Source organism: Notolabrus celidotus, chromosome 12 (assembly GCF_009762535.1).
Source record: "Notolabrus celidotus isolate fNotCel1 chromosome 12, fNotCel1.pri, whole genome shotgun sequence".
Lineage (NCBI taxonomy): Eukaryota > Metazoa > Chordata > Actinopteri > Labriformes > Labridae > Notolabrus > Notolabrus celidotus.
This window is the reverse complement of record NC_048283.1, coordinates 18,872,489-18,897,053: the sequence shown is the minus strand read 5'-3', so window position 1 is coordinate 18,897,053 and position 24,565 is coordinate 18,872,489. Positions and strand designations below refer to the sequence as shown.

At 38.1% G+C, this 24,565-nt stretch overlaps 1 protein-coding gene and 1 long non-coding RNA gene across 4 annotated transcripts in view; both read left to right on the top strand.

Annotated features, from left to right (window-relative positions):
• Window positions 1-8,029, top strand: part of deptor (DEP domain containing MTOR-interacting protein) — a 36,799-nt gene extending 28,770 nt beyond the window's left edge. Inside the window, exon 10 of the mRNA XM_034698267.1 lies at window positions 4,221-8,029. Within this exon, the coding sequence (XP_034554158.1) occupies window positions 4,221-4,343 (123 nt within the window). The 3' untranslated portion in view covers window positions 4,344-8,029. The remainder of the gene's footprint in view (window positions 1-4,220) is intronic.
• A 768-nt stretch (window positions 8,030-8,797) lies between these two features.
• On the top strand, window positions 8,798-14,594 carry LOC117823028. Of its 3 annotated transcripts, XR_004633299.1 has the most exons (7): window positions 8,798-8,908; window positions 9,023-9,096; window positions 11,669-13,338; window positions 13,446-13,512; window positions 13,622-13,726; window positions 13,957-14,335; window positions 14,457-14,594. It is a non-coding gene; the product is annotated as an uncharacterized LOC117823028 (long non-coding RNA). The 3 variants fall into 3 exon arrangements; XR_004633297.1 differs by having other exon boundaries at window positions 8,818-9,096; XR_004633298.1 differs by lacking the exons at window positions 8,798-8,908; window positions 9,023-9,096 and adding an exon at window positions 9,747-10,011.
• The last annotated feature ends 9,971 nt before the right edge of the window (window positions 14,595-24,565 follow it).

The following is a 24,565-nucleotide window of genomic DNA, read 5'->3' as shown; positions in this document are numbered from 1 at the left end:
CCTAAAACTGGGCATTTGAAGATGAAAAAACAAAGAATTCCATCCACTCCTAGTTCTTTAATCAGTGGATTGCTCTATGAACCTCATCCTTTGGTGTTTTGACTCAGCTGAAGGAACACACTTAATACATAGAGTCAAATATTCTGACTCTCTTAAAACAAGAGGTAAAGATTCACATTATCGGGGAACTCTTCATCAATCCCTTGCTAAGACTTTCCTGGAGTCTTGTAGTCATTGGGAGGTTACTAGGCAACCAGCAGACCAGCGACTGACCAAGAAGTACTTCTTGTCTTTGAAATAAATATAATTCTCCAAAAATAAACTACCTACACAAAATTTTTAAAGGAAGGAAGGCACAGAGTAATGAAAGGAGACCACATGCGTTGAATATTGAAATATGAGAATGACTTAATCCAGGTTTCAACCCTTGATTGGTTGTCCCTACTTAATTTAGAATCAGACAGGTAACCTGTTTTAAAGGGGATCATGACGCCTGCTGATCACAAAGATTGTATTGATTGTGCTCTCAGATGATTGGTCGAGTTTTGTATAAGTTACAAATTTTGGTAACATTTCAGTGTGAGTAGGCCAAGCGGCAACCTCTGGTCTAAAAATATGAGTCCAATGCGGAAGTGTTAAAAACTGCAGTTCATCAAGGATCCACTTGAGGCTGGCTCCGGAAGTACTGGAAGTCACATACACATCAATGGGTAAAAGTCGATCTTTAAAGCAGAAATAAACATGTTTACAGCCTGGTACAACAGCTGACTGCAGGAACACTGTAGCTGTTGGCTAGGAGGCTCAAACTCCGCCTCTTTACGTCACACTGGCTCGACAGCAGCAATATGGCTGCTGCCGACAATTGACCTCAAAAAGCTCTTCAGAAACACATGGGTGACGTCACGGATCCTACGTCCATATTTAATACAGTCTATGGAGTAGGCTCAACACCATAAGAGAGGTATTTCATACAGTGTCTTATCTTTTTCTACCTCTTTTTTTACCATCCTGTAATCTTAAACTGAACCCTGTGGCAGAGCTGACTGAATCATTACACTTCTGCATATTTATTTCTCCCTTTAACTCTATTTTACCTGATTTTTTCATCTTACTTTCCATTGATTGAAGATTCCACCAGTGATGCTTCGCTCCTTTTCAATACAGTTAACGTCTCTGCCTTATTGTTTTGATAAAATTTCTTGCAACCTTATACAGGTACAATGTGAAATTCTAAGTTAAAGCCCACTATAAACGACCACATATAGGTTTAATGACTGATCCTTGAAGAGAGTGTACATTTTTGAAAAAGGCAGAACATCATGTTCGCTATGCATGGTTTCAATTTCTGACTCATTGTTTCTCGGGCTTTCTGATTCCTCAAGGGACACAATGCAAACCTGACCTCAGGTTGTCCATCACCTCAGTATTTTTGTAACAAACTATTATTCTTTATGTTGCACTCAGCTGGTTTGTGTACAAGTTTAGCATCTCAGCCTGGCCTCTTAACATGTGTTGTTTATTCTCTCTCTCTTTTCTCTTCATGCTTCTTTCTTCCTCTTTTCTCTCTCTCTGTGTGAGCATGATTTTAACCCTCTGAATGCAAGGAGCCATTCAGTCCAGCTGGGCCCCATCCAAGACCAACAACAGCCCCACAGCCTGAAAGTAGAGAAGCGTCAGCAGGAGAGAGAGAAGAGGGGGAGGTGTTCAGGGAGAGTTCAAGAAGTTGAAAGTAAAGGTGGAAGGAAGAGAGAGAAACTGTGTTTCTAGAGTGTTTTGGAGTTTTCTAGTAATGTGATAAAGGCTGCAGAGCTTAAGGTGTGATTATAGTGAGGGTCTGAAATTCCTTGCCAGCCTTGGATTAACAGTCTGTTTTTCCCCCTTTCCTCTTTCACTCTTAATCTCTCTTTCCACTTATTCCCTCTGCTTTTTTTGAGCTCTCCTTTCCTGAAACACTCAGGAAGACCGGGAAAACACTTAGCAAATTGCTGTGAAAATAACCCAGAAATAGTCACCTCTATCAGCCTGAATGCACTGTTTTTACTTTTGCAAGTAACATCAGATTATGAAGGGATCAGGTTGTGTTTAAATAACTGCACCCCTGGCCTATAAAACACATCTGTTAAAGTTTTTCTTCCATCGCCTGCTTCGGCACAATGTCGATTTACAGGTAGTATAAATATCCTAATGAGTATGTGCTTTCTCCTCTCTGACATGCATCAAACTTTTAGGAATCATTGAATAGAAAACAGTGTGTGTGTGTGTGTGCGTGTGAGAGAGAGCCTGTAACAGTGTGCAAAAGACACAACCAAACCGCAGCAGCATATTGCAACAGCAGCGGGACGAGTGAAACTCAGACAACATGCATTATCTCTACCATATCTGCGTGCTGAGTGCAAGAGCAGTGGTTAAATGGTGATAAAGGAGGTGGGTGAAGGCGTGGCAGCGGGGTGATTGCAGCCCTGCTGTAGTGCTGTATACAGTGTAAAAACAGTACCACTGTTGGAGCTTTGAGCATGGTGTCATTTTTTGGCTTAGTTGGCTGCACTTTGATTCAACAATGTTTTTTCAAAGGAATATTTATACTTTGTACTCTTGAAATGTCTGTTTTGAGCTTATTCTCTTTGCTCAGGAAGACATCACGGCTGGATTTACAAGTTTGAGGGCCCTAAGGGGAAAGAAGAACCACTGGGCCCCCAATAACCTCCCACCTCATTAAATTCTCTGTGCAGTCTCTACAGTTCTGCCTAGATTTGAGCAACACTAAGAAACATTGAAGCAACAAATTCACGAGGCAGCAAGTAGAGACTCCACTCAGGACATATTGTTTTGACAATTTGGGTTCTTGACGGAGGCACACATTATGAATCTGTTAGGCTTGGATGTGATGTCAGTTTGATTTGTAACTGTTGAATGGAAATAAGAGAGGTACTGAACCCCCCTTGAACTCTTCTCCAGGTGACAAAAAAGAAAATGTGTTGGGGCGCTGGTGGCCTAGCTGTCTAAGCGCCCCACATACAGAGGCTACAGTCCTCGATGCAGGGGTTGCCAGTTCGATTCCTGGCCGGTCGACCATTTCCTGCATGTCTTCCCCCACTCTCTACTCCCCACATTTCCTCTCTTCAGCTGTCCTATAAAATAAAGGCAAAATATATCTAACTTAAAAAAAAAAAAGAAGAAGCAAATTTGATAAGATAGAGACATATATCCTCAATGATCAATCACTAAAGTCACCCATTGGTTTCTGAAGAGGCGTTATGGAGCCCAATGATGGTGGATACCATACTAATAAAACACATACTCAACCTAATGTTCTGTCACTTTAGAGACGGGGAAAGAAGTGGAGCTGAGGCCGGCCCAGACAATGCATCCACCTGTCAGTCAACTCAGTCATGTCCCTAATGGGAATTTTTGCTCAAGTCTTATCCTTAATATGATCAAATCTGAGGCGTCATAAAGAAAACAACCCTCTTTGATTTTAGAGTTTTTCTCTTGCACAGAATAAAGAATTGAGGAGATCAGAGCTGTTTTTGAACCAGGCTGTAAACATGTCTAATCCTCCCATAAAAACGGGTATTTTGACATAGTACCTAATAGGGATTATTTGGCTCTTGCAGCCAGCCTCGAAATGACACTCTGCTCTTCTGCACTGGTTCCATTTTTTAACACCAGAGGTTGCCGCTTGTCCTGGATATTCTTCACAGTTAAGAGCCTTGACGTTTGGGGTCACAGAACTCCTGTTATCTGTTAAGAGTTAGAAAAGATTCAACACAGTTCAACAGTTACTTGACACCTCACCTGTTCCAATACTTGTGTACCTGTCAACGGCCTGTCTTAGTAACGCTACATAAAGCATACAATAATATTGGCTTGGCTCCAAATGTGAAAAATCTAATTCTGTACTATATAAGTCAACTGTCTAACTCTTGTAAGTGAAACAGTTGTGCCCCCAGGTGAAACTCTTAGAGTTGTGAACAAAGGCATGCACTGATGTCTTCTCTGGTTTTCCTTCTGTGTTTTGTTGCCATTCGTGCCCCTTGAACTCTATTTTAATATCAGCTTCTGTTCATTCCAGGCATGGTCACTTTCAAAATGAGTCTGACTCACCAATATAGAAAATATGGAATTATAAATGATAATGTACATTTTGATATTCCTTCCATCTTTTCACCTCCACACTCTTGTAACAGATGCAGCAAATGTCTTCTCCTCTCTCCCTCCAGGTGTGTCACTTTGTGGTGTCCGTGAACGGACTGAATGTCCTCTCTCATGACTATCGGACCGTCAGCAACCTGATCCTAACTGGACCCAGGACAATCGTCATGGAGGTGATGGAGGAGGCATAGGTTTGATGAGAGCTACGACAGAAGTCTTCATTCATAAGAAGTGCGGTAATAACTGGAGACTACATGGTTTAGTACTTGACCGTGAAACCAGAGCAACAGAGCAACGTGGACGACTTTGAACCTCTCTGTCCTGTCATTGTTTGGACAAAGTGGATGACTGAGCATGTTTTAAGAATGTTGTTATTCGAGTTGAGTCAATGATTCAATCTGTGGCCAAAACACACAGGTTGTACTTTCTTTTAAGGTATAAGAGCCACCACCTCACCTCACATCAGACGGCTTCTCTATGGCCTAAAGGACTCTTAGTCCTAATGAAGAGGCCTGTGAGACTTTGTGTGTTGTTTGATCAAGGAACCAGAAGATGATTCAGTCTCTGGACATGCTGACTGGTTTGAAAGAAAGTCAAAGGATACGCAACATTTCTTTTAATCAAGAGACGGACGATTCAAGAAAGCTGAAACTGTGAAGAAGAGGAAGAATATCTCCTGTTAACACATTCAGTGACCTCTCCCCCAGTTACCGACAAACCACAGACTGAAGCTCCTGATGGCTCAACACTGCCCTCTGCTGGGAGAGACAGGACGTCACAAACAGGGAAACTTGTTTGTCAATTTGTTTTGTTTTTTTCCTTTCTTCAGGGGCTATCTTTAAAAAATAGACAATGTTCCCATGTTGTGTAAAATGCAACTACATTGCCGAGGTAGATTTATATTTAGCTGCTAGCATTTACTTTACATTTACTACTGCAGTGATATGCTGTATGTGACATTAACAGGCACAATGTACATAGAAAAGTTATGAAAGACTTGATGCACAAACTAAAGAAACATGGTGTTTATGGGATGAAGCTTCATTTCAGTTCAAACTTAAACAAAGCAGCATTAAGAGAACATCTAAGAAACTTTTTAAATGTACTTTCTTTCAAAGAATTTAACACCCTTATCTTTGCTGGTTTATTCTAACCTTTTTATTTTGATCAATTTTGGGGGTCGAGAAGTTGTTCAAAAATGACGAGATGTGATTGATTTTCAGATATTTGTTATTATCTGAGAGATAAGACATTAGAGAGTGAATCTTCTCTGTTATACTTAATGTTGGGTTCTCTAAAATACCATCATCAGATAAAGATGAGTTGTGTTCCCTTTTTTTGGTAAAAAAAAAAAAAGAAAATAAGTGATTGACGAGGTGTCATAAATGTGGCAATGCCAAAATAAACTGAAATTTCCAGGTTATGACTCCAGATGATCTAAACAGATATCCTTATGGCCGGGCTGGCCTCAAATTTAATCCCTGTTTTTGTTCATTCTTTGACGTTTGAATTGATTGAGATTAAAAACATAAGCACTTAGACTATTAAACATTTTTCTCATTGATGAAAGCTTTTAGACAATAGTGCTTCACTCGTTAGAATAAAGCTAAGAATTTAAATATGTTGAAGTAAACACTCAATCACACTCGGCTAGAACGAAGCAAAGTTCAACTCCTCTTCATCAGACTAGAGTGGCAGATGTTAAAGCTATGTAAATCTTTGATTTATTGAAATACATATAAGATACGACATACGAGATAATACACATTTCTCATATAAATATAAATGAGAACATCCCATCTTCAGCAATGTGAAAGTAGCCTGCATTAAAGATGATGTCATTGAGTGGGATATAATATATTTCTTGTAAAATTCAGCATTTAGAGATGAGGTCTCCTCTTCTGGTTGGCCCATCTGGGACTTGGTTGTGGGAAGAAAATAATACACATACAGTATATATATACAGAGCAGTTTTATAAATCTAATTGAACTGTACTCCTCATATGTTTCATTTTTCATAAAAGGAACCTCTCACGATGACGTAACCTGACAAACATCACACATGTCTTTTAAGGCCCCACTAAAGCAGGTTAAACAAATAACCTTAGAAAACCTTCAACTTTGACTCAATCATTGAAGCAGACTAATATTTTGAATGAATGGATTTGTAACCTTAAAGTTGATGTTAGAATTAACAGTATGTTTATAGAGTGCACCATCTTGTGCTTAGACATCCTAGCATGAGAAAACCTCATTTAAAACTTTATAAAGAAGAGCATGATTAATTTTATATTGCTCCTAAAGTAACACTTAGTAAGACGTGTCTGTTATCCATCGTATCTTCCTGAGTAAGCACTTGTTTAATTGTCCATTTGATACAAAACAACACTGCCTAGTTCATTGGACGTGTATTTAATTAAGGCCTAAAGTGAAATAATGCTTAAAAAGCTAAATTAAACTGCATTAAACTGAACTTTTTCTATCAAAGGTGAGCATATATTCAGGTAATCATCATCGCCAAACAGTAGAATTACTCGTCTGTCACGGTGATCTGCCTCTAAGTGTCTACAGTTAGTATTCAGTGGACATCTCTTTGGTGTTTCTCAGTGTGCTTCGATGTTGTGAGCAGTGAAATGCATGGTTCCTGTAAATCTGTGCTTCAGTAGCGTTAGCTTCTAATCCAAAGCGCTTCTTCAGTCTATTGTAGGACTGACTCATGTGACAAATCCTTTCAGGAGTAGAACTGAGCCTCTTTTCCTCACACGCTTTCAGGATCCCCACCCATTTCCAGAGAGTTTACAGAACAAAGTGTGTAAATAAGACATTTATCAGAGTATTAAAGAGATGGGTGATGTTTTCTGCCTGACTCTGATGGACATTTATGACATTTTAACTTTGTGGCTGATCTTAAAATTGTCCTTCTGACGCTGGATTGTGCCATACTACACACTATACTTTGTAATCCTGTTCATCTGAAGCTGATTGAGATTTTCTTTGTGGGGTTTGCTGTTTGGAGAGAATATAATGGGAGATGTAGACGCAGATGTTTTAATAGTCTTTCATACTTTTTCACATTTCTTTGCAGCTAATCATCAGGTAACCTTACTGTGCTGCAGAGATATCTACATTTAGCATAAGTTCATTTTCAATTTCAATCCCACCTTCTATACCTGCAGTACTTTTTCTCTTAACACTGTATAGAAGTGATGTTTCTCTTTTGACTCTATCGTTTTAAAATGGTACAAAAGTTGTTTTAAGGACTTTTTTTGGAGATAGAAATATGCAGAAGTGAGGCAGAAGTGTTTCACATGTGGTCATTGGCTGCAACATGTTCTCTGACTGTTAAACTACACACCTGAAAGCATTTGCCTTAACACCTTATTTGCTGCTAATCCCACTTTTTGGTAATTTAATCTCTTTTTCTTTTCTCTGCTCTGTTAGCTCCGACTTCACATTTATAAAAGTGTTTATTGTACTAAGTGGTCATGCGTCAGTTCTGTTGACAATCAGTGTTTAACACACACCACCTTTAAATAGCACAACAGCTGTTTGAAAGTAATGATCCGACTGAATGTATTTCACCATCATCACCCACATTGTGCTGTAAACATTATTAGTGTTATACTCTAATGAACGATTCATATATTTGAATAAAGGGATTCTTTGGTTCAAGTTCACCTCATGAGGCCACATCGAGTTGCCTAAATACTTTTAGCAGGTGCAGCTGTCTGTGTTTTGTTCTCCGCTAACAGAGATTGAATGACGGGTTTTTGATGATAGTTACCACAGTCTGTTTTTGACAAAGCAGATAGAACTTATTCTGACGCTCTGGTGTAATAAAGAGTTAATTAAGTGTTTAATAAACTATCTGATTCTACTCTGTGTCCAGTGGCGTATATTGCGTATGAACCGTAGGGACGTGTCTCTACCAATCTCAAGCGATGGCTGAAATGAGCTCACCGGAGCCTTGGGTGTAGCCCCGAGCCGTGGCCAGCGGTCCTCGGGAGTCTTGCCTGGGGCAGGAAGAGGAGCAGCCGGCGGTGTGGATGCTGTGGCCGGTGAAATGTAGGGTGCCGTGTCATTCAGCTCATCGTGTAAAAGAGGCGGTGGTCTGCTCGATGCCACACTTGAGAGCTCAGGGAGATGAATTCTTTGCTGGTGATTTTAACTGAAAGGTTGCAATCATCACAGTTTGTCCGGTCAGAACATGGATGTCGTAGATTGCAAGATATTCAATGGTGACACACTCTCTTTTGATTTCCGCTCCTTTTATTTTCTTTGACATTGATATTTCATTTGTATTTGAATATGAAGGTGAAGGTGTGCATGAAGGTGTGGTTTCTGAAGGAAAGAATCAAAATGAATAAACATGAAGTCTGTACAGATAATGACAACTTAATTAGAAACCCTATATGATTATAAAACATGAAAAACAATGAACAACGCTAAACTACACTCCAACTTTCTAGGGACAATCAACAAATTACCATAATGACAGCCACTACTTCTATCTCACACACAGAGAGACATAGAACACAAGAAATGCTGTCGGTCCCTAAGTGAACCCTGCATGCTCAGACATAGTGGCACCAATCAATTAACTCTAAAACTTTATCTAGACAACATAATGTATGAACATAAATGATGATAATGAACTAGTAATGCAAACTGATGACTAAACTATGATTAAAACTACTCACAATCTTATGGACGCACTAAAAACTATGGAAAAGGATGGGAAGGGAATAGGATGATGGTGAGGGGAAAAGAGACGTCTCCCCCGATTGGCTTTATTACTGACTGAGGGGTGTGCAAGTGTGCCTCTGTGTATCCTGTCTTTTTTTTAAATTATTATTCTTGGATTTTGTAGGGTGTGGATATTATTTGCTCCAACTTGAGAATCTTCTGGCCAAGACTGACACAGCTCTGGCAGCTAGAGGCGAGGTAAGGTGGAGCCATGTTTACCTGAGTGTGTGCCCGGTTTGTTTCTCCAATAACCAATTATCGAGGGAGTTCATTATTGAAACCCCACGTGCAGTAAAAGGTATAGTTAAAAGCAATTGCAAGACCCACTGTATCATACTGATTAATGATATATAAATCGACTATATTATATTGGTTATTCATACAAAGACACATTATATTGAATTGTTAAAAAAATTAGTTTCAGTGTATCTATGAAAAAAAATATTGTTATTATTGTATTTGTTTTTTACACTACTTTGTCAATAACTGAACTGTTCATGCCAATAAAGCAACCTGAACTGAAATCATACTTTGATCTAGTTTATCTTAAAAATGGTAAGAATGTTCCCAAAATAGTGTTATGAGAAAATAATAATAATAATAATAATAATAATAATAATAATAATAATAATACATTTTATTTTGGGTGCCTTTCAAATCCCCCAAGGTCAACTTACAGATAATAAAAACACGCATTATTAAAACATCATAAAAACAAACAAAAGAAGGTAAGTATCGGGCTAAAGTATAACTGCTTGAATTAAATAAATGAATATATGGAATAATACCAGTTTGCTAACATCTACACCTGTCTGTAAGTTGACCTCCTTTAACCCCATCACTAACGTTCCACTGGTTGTCATGGTGACAGGAAGGGTCGTATCTTTTTAAAGGTCACATTTTACAGGTCTCACTTTCTGAGTTGTTGGAAAGTTGAATCTTGGTCGTTTTAAAACACGTACTGAATAGTTCAGCAGTAAAACCCTGAGTTAAAGTTGAAGTGAGGACATCTGCAGGAAACAGCTGTTGTAGTAGACATGCCCCCCGCCGTGTTACCTCGAGAGAAGTACCTGCTGAGCACCGGCATCGTGCGCATGCTCGATGAACGCTATGGTAAAATAAAATAGCCTACAAAATACTTGTGCCTTTCTTCTCCTTTATATAAATCACTTGAGCGTAATAACATGTAAGATAAAACACCTAGCATTACAGATCATGATTTTTATATGAAGAAGTTCTCTCATTGTGATTGAGTGAAATATAGCCTAGCTAAAGCTGTATCAATAATTAGCTTCTACACCAGTTACACCTGTTAGGTCAAGTGCAACATTATTTACTGATTAGTGTGCACGTGACAGCTAGAAAATGTTCAATACAACTTTGTACAGAGTCAGAAATTGTCATTTTGACAGATTAAAGTATTGTTAGAACTTATTTACTTCAGCAACTGATACTTTAATGTTCACTCCAGCCTCTTACTGTCATGAGGCCAAACTAGAGGGACATATTTTGTCATTTAAATAATGTGTCATGGCATGGCCCTTACTGCTGCACCACAAAACCTGTCACAGCACACAACAACAGGAATGGAAACATACAAATGATAAAGCTGGATTTGAAGTTGTGCAATGGGAACCTGTATTTTAGACCTTTACTTACACACTGCAAAAAAGGGTAGCTTAAATATAGGGTAAAAAAAAACTTAATTCAAGGCGAACATTTCTTAAAACTAATGAAATGATCTGTCCATGCAGTGGGTTAATTTTACTGGATAATAAAAGCAGGCTCTGAAAAGTATTAAAAAGGGTTGAAATAAGTAGAATATGCTGATTCTTAGCTCAAACTACTTGAAACAAACTTCCTACAGCACAGTTATAAGTGAAATATACTGAATATAAGCAAAGAAAATCTCATTTATTTATTTGGTATACTTAATTTGAGCAAATTAACATCTGGGGACAAGAAAAACACCAATTCAAGTAAAAAATGACTCACTATTAGAAAACTATCATTACGCTGTTTCTTGATATGAGCTGGCTCATCTTAAAATAAACCCTAATGCATCTTAAAACTAAAATCTTTAAACCAGTTCTTATTCTTAGAATATACATCTTAAATGTTTCTACTGAAACCACAACAGCAAGCTGGAATACTGGCAACATTTAATACATGTCAGGATTAACAACATATAACATCAAGAACACTATTAATAGTGGCTCAGGGTTGATGCATACTTCAAGACATTTCAAACAGTCTTTAGAGCCAAACCAAAACAAATATATTACCATTTTGCACAGCAGAAAAATGAGAATTACAGAATAACATACAAGCTGGATTTTGTCTTGAATAGATGCCTTATGTGTTATTCTTAAATCAAGCAACTTGAAGTTGTTACTCAATCTTGAAACAAGTTTTATTTTGATGAGACTTTAGGTGAGACAACCAATGTAGCTTATTTTAACAGTCATTCACTCAATTTAAGATTCCCAGACTAATTGAGACAGAAAAGACATGTTCATAATCAATTTAAGATTCAACCATACATACAAAGATTAAAAACAAGTAAATAACTCTAAAAACAAGGTCATTCATCCAACATGTCTCAATCTAAGAATTAAAATCTTGGCAAGTGCCGAATCATTTGAATGCAGCACTGACTGTCATCACTCTCGTGTATACACAGCTATCTTGACATTTTTATCCAGACTTAAATTATTCCACTCGTGTCAAATGTTACGTAACAAATGTTTTCCTTTTTATTTTATTTTAGTGGAGCTCCCAAGGCCAGGACCAGTTCTTCAAATGATTGTTACAAACTTGAGGAACCAGCCTCTGTGCAGTTCAGACACTGAGGTCTTGAGTCACTCCATGTTGGGCCTTTACCACGACCTGGTCACCGGTTCAAAGGACTTCCCTATGATTCAGGCCAAAGCGTTCCATCGTGTTAGGTTGATTACCACACCCTTTGGCAAGCTGGACGTGAGAGAGAACACCAGACCAATGGATGGACCAGATGGCGTGATGGTGCCTCCTGCAGGCTCCGGCTCTCCCCCTCCAAACATGCAGACTCCAGTTCTTCCTGAGAGGACGGACCTTGCGACCCTGATGGCCGACCGTGATAACTACATCACTGTCATGAAGTTTGATGAGCGAACTATCAGCAGAGTCATCTCCACTGTGTACGGCGCTGATGGCACTGAGCTGGCGAACCGCTGGAGAGTAACCACCTACAGCCAGGATGGACACCTTCTCATGTCAGTCCTCTGTGGGTTTGTCAGAAAGTCAGCAAGGTATGCGAATACTCCACAGACACGGAAGAGGAGGAGGGATTCAGAGGAAGAGAGCCAGTCTCCACCAAAGAAACACTTGAGACTGTGAGGATCATCAGAAGTGTTGAAGCTCTGATCTATCCAATGTTGATTCAGCATATGGCAGGTCAACCATCTAGATTATTGTGAAGACTGGGGGCTGGTCTTTGGGTCTTGCAGGACCAGCGCCAATCCAGTGGTCTTCTACTTTGGCACATGTACCCACAAGAAGAACATGTCTGACTGTGGTTACATATTGTACTATATATATAGGTCATTCCATCATGGTGGATGTACACAGGTCAGTGTTTTTGGTGCGTCTTGCACATTTCTTTCTTTCTTGGAGCTGGCCTGTGAGTCCAACATGGTGGCAACTTTGAGGGAGGTTTTGGGGACTGTGACTCTTCAAGAAATTGGACTCATCACCAAATTCGGACTAAAGGTGAGGACGGAAATAAAAGGATTTATTATGCAGCAACTATTTAAAAAAAAATTAACAATACAAAACAGCCAAAAGGACTCTAGATCCACAAAAGAAAATACAACAGGATGAAACAAAGAGTCCTAAAGAAGAAGTAGGAAAACACAGGAACAAGAGCTTTTGGTGTGTCCTTTGAGGATTCAGCATCTGGCAGGTTAACCAGGTGGAATATCGTGACCCCTGAGGGCTGGTCTTTGCGTCTGGCAGGACCAGCACCCATCCAGTGGTCTTCTACCTGGGCCCATGTACACCTGCTGAGGGTGACATAATTTCAATAGTTTATTCCATCATGGTGGTGGTACACAGGTCAGTGTTTTTGGTGCGTCTTGCACCTTTCTTTATTTCTTGGAGCTGGCCTGTGTGTCCAACATGGTGGCAACTTCAAGGGAACTTTGGGAATTGTGACTTTTTGTGAATTAATCTGGACTCATCAGAAGCAGCATTAGCCTCAAATTTCACTTCAAGAAAGGAATGAAAGGATATATTACAAAACAACACAGAGACAACTACAATACTCATCCAACAAAGAGAAGAAGAGGATGAGGACGATGAGGCTGCTAGAAGAATACAGAAACAACAAGAAAGAAGCTGGTGATGATGATGTTAACCTGTCCTACACTCCTCTTCCAGCAAACTAGAGCAGCCAGTCAAGTAAGAAGGGACACACACACTATACAATAAACTATACATATAAACACACATATACATTTACTGCACATATGGCATCATGTTCTGACTCGTGTGCAATTTTCTTATAGAAAATAAGAGGAGTCCAATCAACAAGAAAAGAAACAGCAGACTTTGTGATTCCATTCATTTAAAAAAGTATGGTTTTTTTTATTGATTTCCAGTTTGTTTTTTTTCTCCAGTTTGTCAAATCTAGAAGCAGTTGTTTGTTGACTGTCAGCTACCTTGTCTATCATTTGTCTTTTAGAGAGAGGACGCTAAAAGACATGAGGACACATTGGTTCAAAGACAAGACGAGACCAGAGGCTTTAAACCAGGACATCATACTCAGTGACTCTATTTAAATACAAATGTAAGTATATATTTATTCAGTTCTTCATCAGCATTTGAAAATGTTAAATTTAGGACAGGACAAGTTAAAAGGATGTTCTATAAATATTATTAAAAAATGATGATCTATTTTATTAGATTTGATGTAATTTCATCACCAATGAACAGTTGTAACATTTAAACCGTAAGGAATAAGTTGTTCACTTTAATCCTGCCTTGTCTGTTTCTCTCTATTGTGTCCATTATATCCAGTAAAGACGAGCAGCCTTAGACGTCCCCCTGATCTGCTGCACCAGCATTCATTGTAAACCATATTAAAAAAAAAAGATGAGTATATACTTTTACATCTGATTTTGTCTTAAAACATACTTGTATTTAGAGGTAAAAATATCAAAAGTGATATGCACTGCACCTTTTTTCTGAATTATTGTTGTTCACACGCATCTGTCTCATATGTCTTAGAAAAGCAAGGAAGCTCAGGAAGCTGAGTCCGTTCACAGACCATTGACTAAGTTGTTAACTGATGTTCTGCCTTTTCCGTTTGTATTCATTTTCAGCAAAGACAAGCAGTCTTAGATGTCCCCCTGAACGGCTGCACAAGCATTCAATGTAAACCCACATTTAAAAAAAGGTACGTACACTGTATATTTCTAGAGTTTTTTATCAGGATTTGAATAATCCATTATCAAGAAATCCCAAGAAAGATCTGATCCAAGAGGGAGAATTTATGTGTGATGTCATTTTTACAACAGAACGTGGAAGAGAAGTCCAGTGACAGAAGGAAAGGAGACAGCATGCAGTTCCCCCCACCCCCCAATCTGCACCAGATCATGCATTATACTTCTGCTTTGGCAGTCATGAAATAAATGGTTACACACTGTTCATTTAAACCTGGTTATTTGTCATGATGTCAAATCAGTCATCAGGTGATCTTTAGCTGCAAATCACAAGGAAAAAAGGTTGATGATTTGAAACCATAGCTTGGAGGATGTTGGAGTTGGATGATTGAAACATTTAAAGTTATACAGTTGCATAAAAATCTTGGTTGGCATCACTGAAATTCCATACGTCTTACTGACAAAGTGAGGTTAAACTAGAATTTAAGTATTAACAGAAAAGGATGTTAAACATTTGTGTTTGGTTCAAGGGATTTCATGTTCTCAAAAGTGATACAGTAAGGGAACTTTGAGGACGTAACAGTTGTTTAGTTTTCAGCTTTTCACAAACTGTCACAGTGAAAATACTTTGACATGAACACTGGTCTTTACTGCCCTCTAGTGAATTTAGTCAGAAAACATTGTGAACACTGAAAGATCAAACCAAAGAAAAAGTTTTCAGTTATGAAAAAGTATTTCAAAATGTGATTTAATAACTTGCCTATGACAAAACAAAGTACCTTTGAATGATATATATGATATATAAATCAACTGTATTATATTGATCATTTATAGAAAGATCTAATGTATCATATTGATTAATGATATATAAATCAACTGTATTATATTCATAATAATAACAATGATAGTAATAATAATAATAGTAATAATAATAATAGTCGCTTTACATAAAATAAAAAAATAAAATAAAAACAGGTAAATAAAACAAAACAAGGACAGAGTTGGGGTGGGGGTAGAGGTCATGTGTTGAATGCTTTTTTGAACAGGTAGGTCTTGAGGTTGTTTTTGAATGATTTAAGTGAGTCAGAGTTGAGGGAATGTGTGGAGGGAGAGAGTTCCAGAGAGTTGGGGCAGCGATGGCAAAGGCCCTGTACCCCAAGGTGCAGTGCTTGGACTTTGTGATAGGAGACAGGAGATTGGCATCTGATGATCTGAGGCGGCGAGATGGGGAGTGACGTTTGATTGATTATTTATACAAATACCTACTGTATCATATTGATTAATGATATATAAACCCACTTTAGTTTTATATATATATATATATATATATATATATATATATATATATATATATATATATATATATGTGATTCAGTTGTTACAGCAACCCAGACATAAGTACAATCAAGAAAGAAGTTTCAATAAGTAAAAATAAAAATAAAATAAAATAAAATAAAATAAGTAAAAATAAAAATAGATAAATAAAGCTATTAAGGACTTAAATAATGCTTTAAGGACTTACAAAAGATGTTTTTTCAAAGTCACATTTGAGGGCACTAATAAAGAAATCTACTGTCAGCCTTTTAACTCATCCCAAATTATAGATCTTAACAGAAACCCCACCTCTGACAAGGCAAACAGCCAATCATAGTTTAGGATTCTGGGGTGGCCCCTGGGGTGGCCAATTGCATTTCAAGGGGTGCCAGTGCCACCCCTCTGGACCTGGACTTGAGGGGTGAACTGCACACATATGGGTTGCGAAGACCATGCCCATGGTAATCTTGATGATCCTAGGATATATTCCTTTTCTTTTTATTGTGGTACTCCACAACAGGAGGTACTGTGTCTATGTTTTTTTTCTTCAGGGATGTTAGGCTCTCATTTTGGTTCAGGTCTAAGTTTGGTCTATAAAGGGACTGCAAGTCTTAAATGCACAGGTAAAACATATTTGGTTTATTAAAATTGATTAAAGCAATAGTAAGTAGCCCCTCTGCTGACTATTATTAAAAATGACACATGGCCATGAGGTATTTATTTATCTCCATGCAGAGGTTGTTCATTGTTGCTTTAGCTGTTTTCCAACACCATTAAACTTGTGTCAACTCAGTTTCCATTAAGGTGCTACATAAGCAGGACCAGTCAGGATGAAGGTAGCATATGTGATTGGTTTTAGTCCACTTGGGATCCATCTGTCTTAATTTTGGGGCCATTCTAAGCCAAAGCATAAATTCATGTGTTATCCATGGGGAACCAGTGACCCATGTAAAGGCCCCTTCTGAGCCCAGTTGAAGCTCACCTAACCAACACAAAGCCTATGTAGCCTCTACTTGTACACGTTGGCCTGAAACTGTCATGATATTTTTTGATTTGGGTATTTTTCCTCAGAACTTTTTAATTGAGGTTACTATATTTATTGTCCTTACTGTCTTGTTGTTAAGTACCGGTGTTCCAATCACCACGTCAAATTCCTTGTGCGTGTGAGCTCATTTGGTAATTATGATTTCTTGATTCTTGATTCATTCATTCATTCATTCATTCATTCATTCATTCATTCATTCATTCATTCATTCATTCTAATTTGATGCTCAGACCATGATCACATGGTATGGAGCCGCAGAACATAAGTTACAAATAACAAAACAATATAATGATGGCACACGGCATGTTTGAAGTACAGCAGATCTTACTTAAACAATGGAAGGACATTCTTCAGAAAAGCCCCTAATTCACAGATTAGTTTTGGCTTATCTGATTGCAAAAGTAGAATTAATTTAAACACAGAGGGACGTTGGAAATAATACCTGGGTATGAACCTCTCTCTATTATTCAGAATGCTTGTGTTCCTGCATTCAAACAAAATATGGTACTCATCGCCCACACGATTATCATTACAGAGATTACAAATCCTCTTGATTTCCACATTTTGAGAGACAACCAACCAAAGACACAAAGAATTCCTGCCCTGGAGTTTTGAAACACAAATATCAATGTGAGATGAGAGTAATAATCTACATGTGTCTTTAAAAACAGCCTCTTCTGTAAACTTCCTGCCTCTTATTCCTTCATCTTAAAAAGCACAGTGTTGTACGGTTTTCTTTTTTCCTATTTAGATGTATTGTGAAACAGTACCAGCAGGGAGTGCTGCTGCACTGTAATATACAAAATGTATGTACTTCCAGCCCTGATTTTGACATGGGCACTGCCATACCACAACCAGAGGTCTCTTTTTTTCTTTATATGATGTCTGCATGTGAATTAAATCCATAACAGCATTATGACAGAAATGAAAATATCTTCCATAAATTATGTTTGATGGTCAGAGTAGATTTGACACATTTCAGTGTGATTCTACCAGCTTTAACAGCAATATGTTTATGTGTTGCTGTTAACTGCCTTACTAACTGTATAGATGTGGTGTGAAATTTTAATTATCTCACCCATCTAGGGTTTTCCCTGCACATTCAACATCCAATAAGGCATAATCATAAAAAGACTTATATTAAATCTGAATGTCAGTGTTTGCAACAAAATTTAACATATGTAAAATGAACTGCCTCATGTTGTTTATTTATCTAACTAAGCTGATAAACCACTTCATCATGATAAGGTTAAGATGCAAAACATGTTAGGCTGCACTGTACATATTTGGCATTTTTATAGTTATGCTTTTTGCACAGCTCTTCTTCCTTCTCTTTTTTCCCCATCCTTTTATGTGTCTGTCTGACTGACATATACACTAACTAGAAAAGGTCTTATCAGAGGAGAGCATCACCACCTTTCCTCCACCTTTCAGTCCATTCCTTCATCTGTCCTTGTATTCAGGCAGCCATTGATTAGCTCAGCGGCCAACCTTCACATCGCCTCTTTCTATTTGTCTATTTGTCCAAGTGTGTGTTTTTGCCTCATGTATTGAGTGTTATGCACAAGCACACACACAGGAAATTGGAAACTGTTGCGCACACACTTACAAACCTGAAAGCAACAGCCTGCTGGACATTTTCTCTTGAGGTAAAGATGAAGAGGAGATTAGGGTGCAATATTTAAACCACCTCAGCTGATAAGAATTGTGATTTTTAACACAAAAAGACCAAAGCAGCAGACAAGACTTCTGAGCATTATTTGCTGTGATTGTAAAAAAAAATGTAATTCAAATTCAGTTTGTGTAGAAAAAAATGTGTGGCAAACATTAATTATGTTTCAGTAGGATTTTCATTTGAAAGTTTTGTCAATTCATGGGCCCTTTGAGGGAAATGTGCAGATACGACGTGGTGTACCTCGTTGCATACAGATTCTTAGTCACACTGCCAGAGTAACTGAAGGAGTCCAATTCCAACCGGGGCCAACAACATAGTGAAATGTACACGCTCAGAAAAGCCTGGGATGAAAGCCTTCTCCAAGTGGCATATATTATAGAATCATATTAAGGTTTGAAAAGCCCAGTTGGTCCAATTAAAGCAACACCAATGCAGATGGAACAAGCCAAGATCAAGTAATTAATACGAATAAAATAATCCTCTCATGACAGCGACACAAGCCAAAACACAAGAGCTGAGGAGGAATATAAGACGCACTGAGAGCTTGTTGGCTTTGGTTTCATTTAGAGTGTTACACAAGAACAAGAAAAACATAGTTTTTCTCTCTTATTTCTACCTGACTCCACTCCTCTTATTAATGTTTTCACGTGATTATAATTGAGTGTGATAGAAATTCTCCCAGGCCCGACTGCATGAAAGTAAACGAACATTATCAAGCCTTCAGACCTCATAAAAACTTCAACAAAAGCTACAAACACTTTGAAGAAAGGTGTTTTTATCCCCTGTGTTGGCATTCTTTGTTATAAAGAACAAGGCGGTCCTTTCAGTTTGTTCCAGAAGAAATTTTGACATACTGCAAATGTGTCAAGAAACTCTTCGTTCATTTCACACTGTAGGTGTAAACAACACTTTATGGACAACTTGTACAATGTTTTCCCTGTTTTCAGTGCCTCTTCAATAGAAAAATCCTTCAAATACAAACGCTGCAAATATCCCAGGGAATGAAATCGACCCAACAGAAATCCTCAAAAATATTCCCTATTTATTTTCATGCTGGGTAATAGTTTGTAAGTTATATTTTGGGGCTTTTTGGCTTTTTTTGAAAGGACAGCTGAGAAGAGACAGGAGGCGTGGGGAGTAGAGAGTGGGGGAAGACATGCAGGGAGCCGGCGACCTCTGGGACGAGGACTATAGCCTTGATACGTGGAGCGCTTAGACCACTAGGCCACCAGTGCCCCATGCAGGGTAATATTAAAGATACGGTTTCAGGCTATTATAATATATCCTATTTTCCATTATGTCTAACATTACATTATGACAAAGCAAATAACGTAATGCCAGATAAATGTAATAATATTCACAAGGACACAATATTCTTTGGAGTTAATTAGCTTTGTGACAGAGTGGCAATATGTGTGACTGCTGGGTTGAAAAGATAAAGGTTATCAGTGTTATCAGGTGTAGGGAAGATATTGAGCTTTTTGAAAATTACACAGAGAAGAAAAACATGAAAAGAAAAAAATGAAATGTAGCCGGGAAAAAAAATGTTTCAGTGCCCACTCAGGGTGATGGACTGAATGGCTCTGAGGCATGATTACAGTGTTTTCAGGTGAAGAGTCTCCTATCCTCCACTTCCCTCCCCACAGGCCACAAGCTCAGGACAAGTCACAGCAAGCAGGAATCTGAGCCACCCGCCAAATGCTGTTCGGACTGTGGGTGCCAGATCAAAGAGTTTGGCAAGACACTCTGGCAGGAAGTCACCTTAACTGGTATTTCCTTCTCCAAAAATCTATCAACAACTTGATGGAGAGAAGTAGAAAGAACATATCCTTTTTTTATCTCAGTATATGTGAGGCTCTTGTAAGACAGCAGGTCCTATGAAAAAAATCTATTTCAATGTTATATATTTTTTGGCATTTTGACAAAAAGTACTGGCAAAGATCTAGCTTTCCCGCAAAATACTTGAAGGATGTTAAGATTTCACACATAGTACACTTGGCATCCACCATATTGCTTGTTGGTGTGTTTTTCTGAACAACAATTTCTGTTAAGGATGGACTTTTTTTAAAACTCTACAATCTTGCTAGTAGCTCTCTGATAAGAAGTGGACTGTATACTGAGTTTTCAACTTAGCTTACCAAATTAGCATGCTTTAATTTCTTAACTGATACTAGACAGAGGGTAAGGTAGAGGAAATAGAATTGATGAAATGACTTTAATATGTTGGGTTATTTTATTAACCCATAAGCTGTGTTTTGCCTGTCATTTTTCAGGATTATTTCAAGAAAGTTGGGTCATTTTAGGGTAACCCAGCAGGGTCAACTTTATTAACTGTCAACTTTTGGCTCCCACACCCTTAGCCCTCCTGTTATGTTCTGGGTCAGATTGATTTCAAATTTCAAAAAGAAGAAAGAAAATTGTAAACAAAAAAAAAAAAAAGAAATTTTTGTAAGAAACTTCTTCTGCTTGGCTTAATTAGCGTAATAAACATATTTTTAAAAAATGGTTCATTTCACACATTTGCAACCCTCCCTGCATGTTTATATTACATAGATACTGTTCGTGGGTCAATTTGACCCGGCAGCCAAAGTAGAGGCTAAAGGAGTCGGAAGTGTTGAACACTAATTTTTCCTTTGCTACTGTGTGACATATTTTACCCCAATCACGAACACACACATGAAAACGAGTGACTTATCCTCATTGAACCATGATTCATGATCTAAAGAACACCATTACACTAAATATTTATTTAAATAGTTAGTAATGGAGTTTATAATGAGATTACAAAAAAAATGTATTTGGATTTTTTTGGTTCTGACACTTAATTGGCAATTAAATATGCCAATTAAGGTTAATTAAGTTGACCCAGTAACATTATTGCTGTTCCTGAGAAACAAACATTACAGGAGGGTTAAGACATGATGAGCAAAAAATGTATATCTGTGTGATTGTTTGTCTGTGTTACTATTATTGTAGTATCAAGCTAATGTTAGCTTGGTGTTATGTTAGCTGCCCTGGAGGTAGCTTATTTTCGGCTAGCTAACTTTGTTTCTAAGCATTATATACGATTTTCAACAGCATCAAATATGTATTATTTTTTGTGATGGGCAAAAATATCAGATCCATTAAATTGTCAATTGACTGTTGGAGTCAACTGAAATGGCATTTTTCAAAGATTTAACTGTGACTGTAATTAAGAACAAAAATAATGAGGTAGAAATGACCCAGTACTTTAAAATAAACCAGCATCTGGGTTAAATATTTAAAACATCATGCTGGATTTTGTTAACCCAGTTGGTCCTGATTTCACGCAGACGTGTGGTTAAATCACCCCAGTTTTAAATCCAGCAATTTTTAGGGTGTCAGTTTTGCCAACATAATTGGTCCTAATTATAAGGTTTCGTTCACACTGACATTTGATTAGATGTTAAGAATAGACTTTTAATGTATGGACTCATGCATCACTAATCCCTATCATTCATCACTTGGTGATTATTCCATTCATTACTTAGTGATGAATAAAATATACTTGAGGTGTATGGCTTGCTGTGTGTCTGTATTTGCAGGAACTGCCGTCATATTTCAATGTTTTGCTGTGGTGAGAACATTTCAGGCTGTCAGCTTATAGACAGCGGGTTTGTAGCAAACAACAGTGTGACAGGTGTGAGGCAGCAGGAAACATCTTTCAATGTTATGTTGAAACACAGCAACTGAGAAATCTTACTGATCCAACTCTGCCTTTATTTTTGAATATACAACACAAGATATGACAATATAACATTTAAAACAGAGAACCAATCAGAAGTAGAAACAAAGGCAACACTTTTTGAACAACTAGGCTTCTTGAATCCATGACACTTTAAGCTTCTTCACATGCATCCAGTGACACCAGCTCAAGATTAGAATTTTCCAGAATTTGAACAGAGCCTGGTTCAATGCCTCTTTTCCTAGCACAGACTGTACGGCCAGTTGCAAGAGTTAGTGCTGGAGAAATAAACTTTACATCATTTCTCTGAAGAAATTAGATCCAGAAGTTTGAAGGTGTACAAGGTTGATGATCTCTCCAGAGCACACAAAAAGCAATGGTGGTAAACACTTTGAAATTTGACATGAAACTGTATTAGACATCACCACTGTTATTCACGTTCATCCTGAGGGACATGTATAAGCCTTTATGTGACATTAGAGGGAGTCAGGGAGAATCAACAAAGCCATCCTCTGGGGACCATGACTGAATGGGCTGAATTCAACCCCAATCCACAGTTGTTGAGATTCTTCAGACTGCATTAAAGTTGCAGACTGACCCACTGACATACTGCTGCTAGCATGACTAAAAATAGTAAATGGAAAAAAATCTGAATTTGAAATCCATTGGCTTCAGGTACGTTCTGTGCATGTAAAAGAAACTCATTGTTATGCATACTTAAACAGCTGCCTATGGCCTTGAATTTATTTTTATATGAAAACTAGTATTTTCTGAAACAATTGACTTCCATCCAAGTGTCCCAACATGGAAAGTTGCATAATGTATCATGTAGGTGTCAGGTTAGCAGTCTGGGAACAGCAGGCCTGGTTCTAGATGACAAGCTGGCTAATAACTGCGACTAGTTTGACTAATCAGTAGGCTGCGGTCCCTTCAGTCTGCTGCTGCCCTCCTATTAACCTACTGCTTGTTATTAACTCAGAGCTCAGAGGATTGTGTGTGTGTTTCCAGCAGATAAAAGGTTGAAATTCACAGCACGAGGTGTGTGTCAGTGTGTCTGAGTTCACATGCATGCACACCCTTGTATGTGTCAACTCTATTTGAACCTGTCCAGGTCTTTGGCTTGAAGTTAACAAGACAAACAAACCGTGTTTCTCTTGCTGGTTTGAATGCGGCTCATTGTGTGTGTGTGAATGACACGCTGATCTTGGTTGTCTATCACTGTGTCAGACATAAAGCCCCACGCCTGAGGTTATCTCTGGTCCTAAAAATGTAGGGAGGGGGCTTCAGGTGTGTGTGTTTGTTAATGTGTAAAAAAGGTAAAGAGGGCTGAAAGTGTCAGGCCTGTGTTTATATTTTAAAGGAAGTGTGTTTGCAAGCTGCATTCAGTAGTGACTTTGTGGTTTTTGTGGGTGTCTGGTTCAACACAGAATCCCTTAAATTAAAGTCCAAGTTGAATTTTTAAATTCAGAATTTTATGACTTTCAAGAGGTTTTTGTTTCTGTCAAATGACTGAAAAGACATTTAATTAAATCTGAGGTACTATGAGAGTTTTCAATACTTTCTTTCACCTGCTGAATGATCCTGATTGGTAGAAATCCATCTCTCAACAACCTCTTAGCTTGACTATAAACACAAACGAAGAGGTTCCTGTTTCCTGGGAGAAATCCTCCTCTGCCCAGGAAATGATGCTTTCTGTGTTTGTCGAAGCATCAAAGGTGACTTATTTTTATAATAATTATAGGAAGGTGGAGTTCAATCACTTTTATTATGATGATACCGCAGTCCAGTGCAAACGCCTGCACAATGACTGCTTCTAACAGACCATATCAGGTGGTATCAAAGAAGCAGCTGCTAGAGGGATTATCAGCTTAAATGTTGCTGTCTGGAGTGCTGTAAAAAAACTTTAAAAGTTGTATTGTTGAGGAAAAATGTGTAAAAACCTTTTAAAAGAAAATGTGCATATACAGTCCCATTTGAAAAAAAAAGTGTTTCTATAACACTTCCCTAAACCTTCGCACACATTTTTTGAATACCTGAGGTCTACTATACCAACAGTAGATGAAAGTAAGAACTTAGATCCCTACTCCACAGACCTCTTCACAGGCATGTTTATCAGAATTTAGGGTGTCTTGGCCAGCAGCGGCTAATGAACAGCTTTTGTATGTGAGACAATAAAGCTGAAGTCTTCGAGTCTAATCCAACCACAATGAAGGCAGAGTCCCTGCAGTCAACCGATATTTGTTTCAGTGCAATCTCTTTAAAACTTTATGAGGCTTCACTCTTGAACCATATGGCACCAAGCTAAATGACCTGTGGATCAACCCTTTAACGCGTGACCTGTGAATCTATGTATTTATTCAGCTGATTCTAAGTTTGGATGGATAGAGACAGCAGAAAGGAGATGAGCAGAAAAGAGCAAAAGAAAGGAAAATAAGGAAGACATTAGATGATAGAAGACAGATAGGAAAGGAAGCAGGGAAAAACAACAGGAGAAATGAACAGAT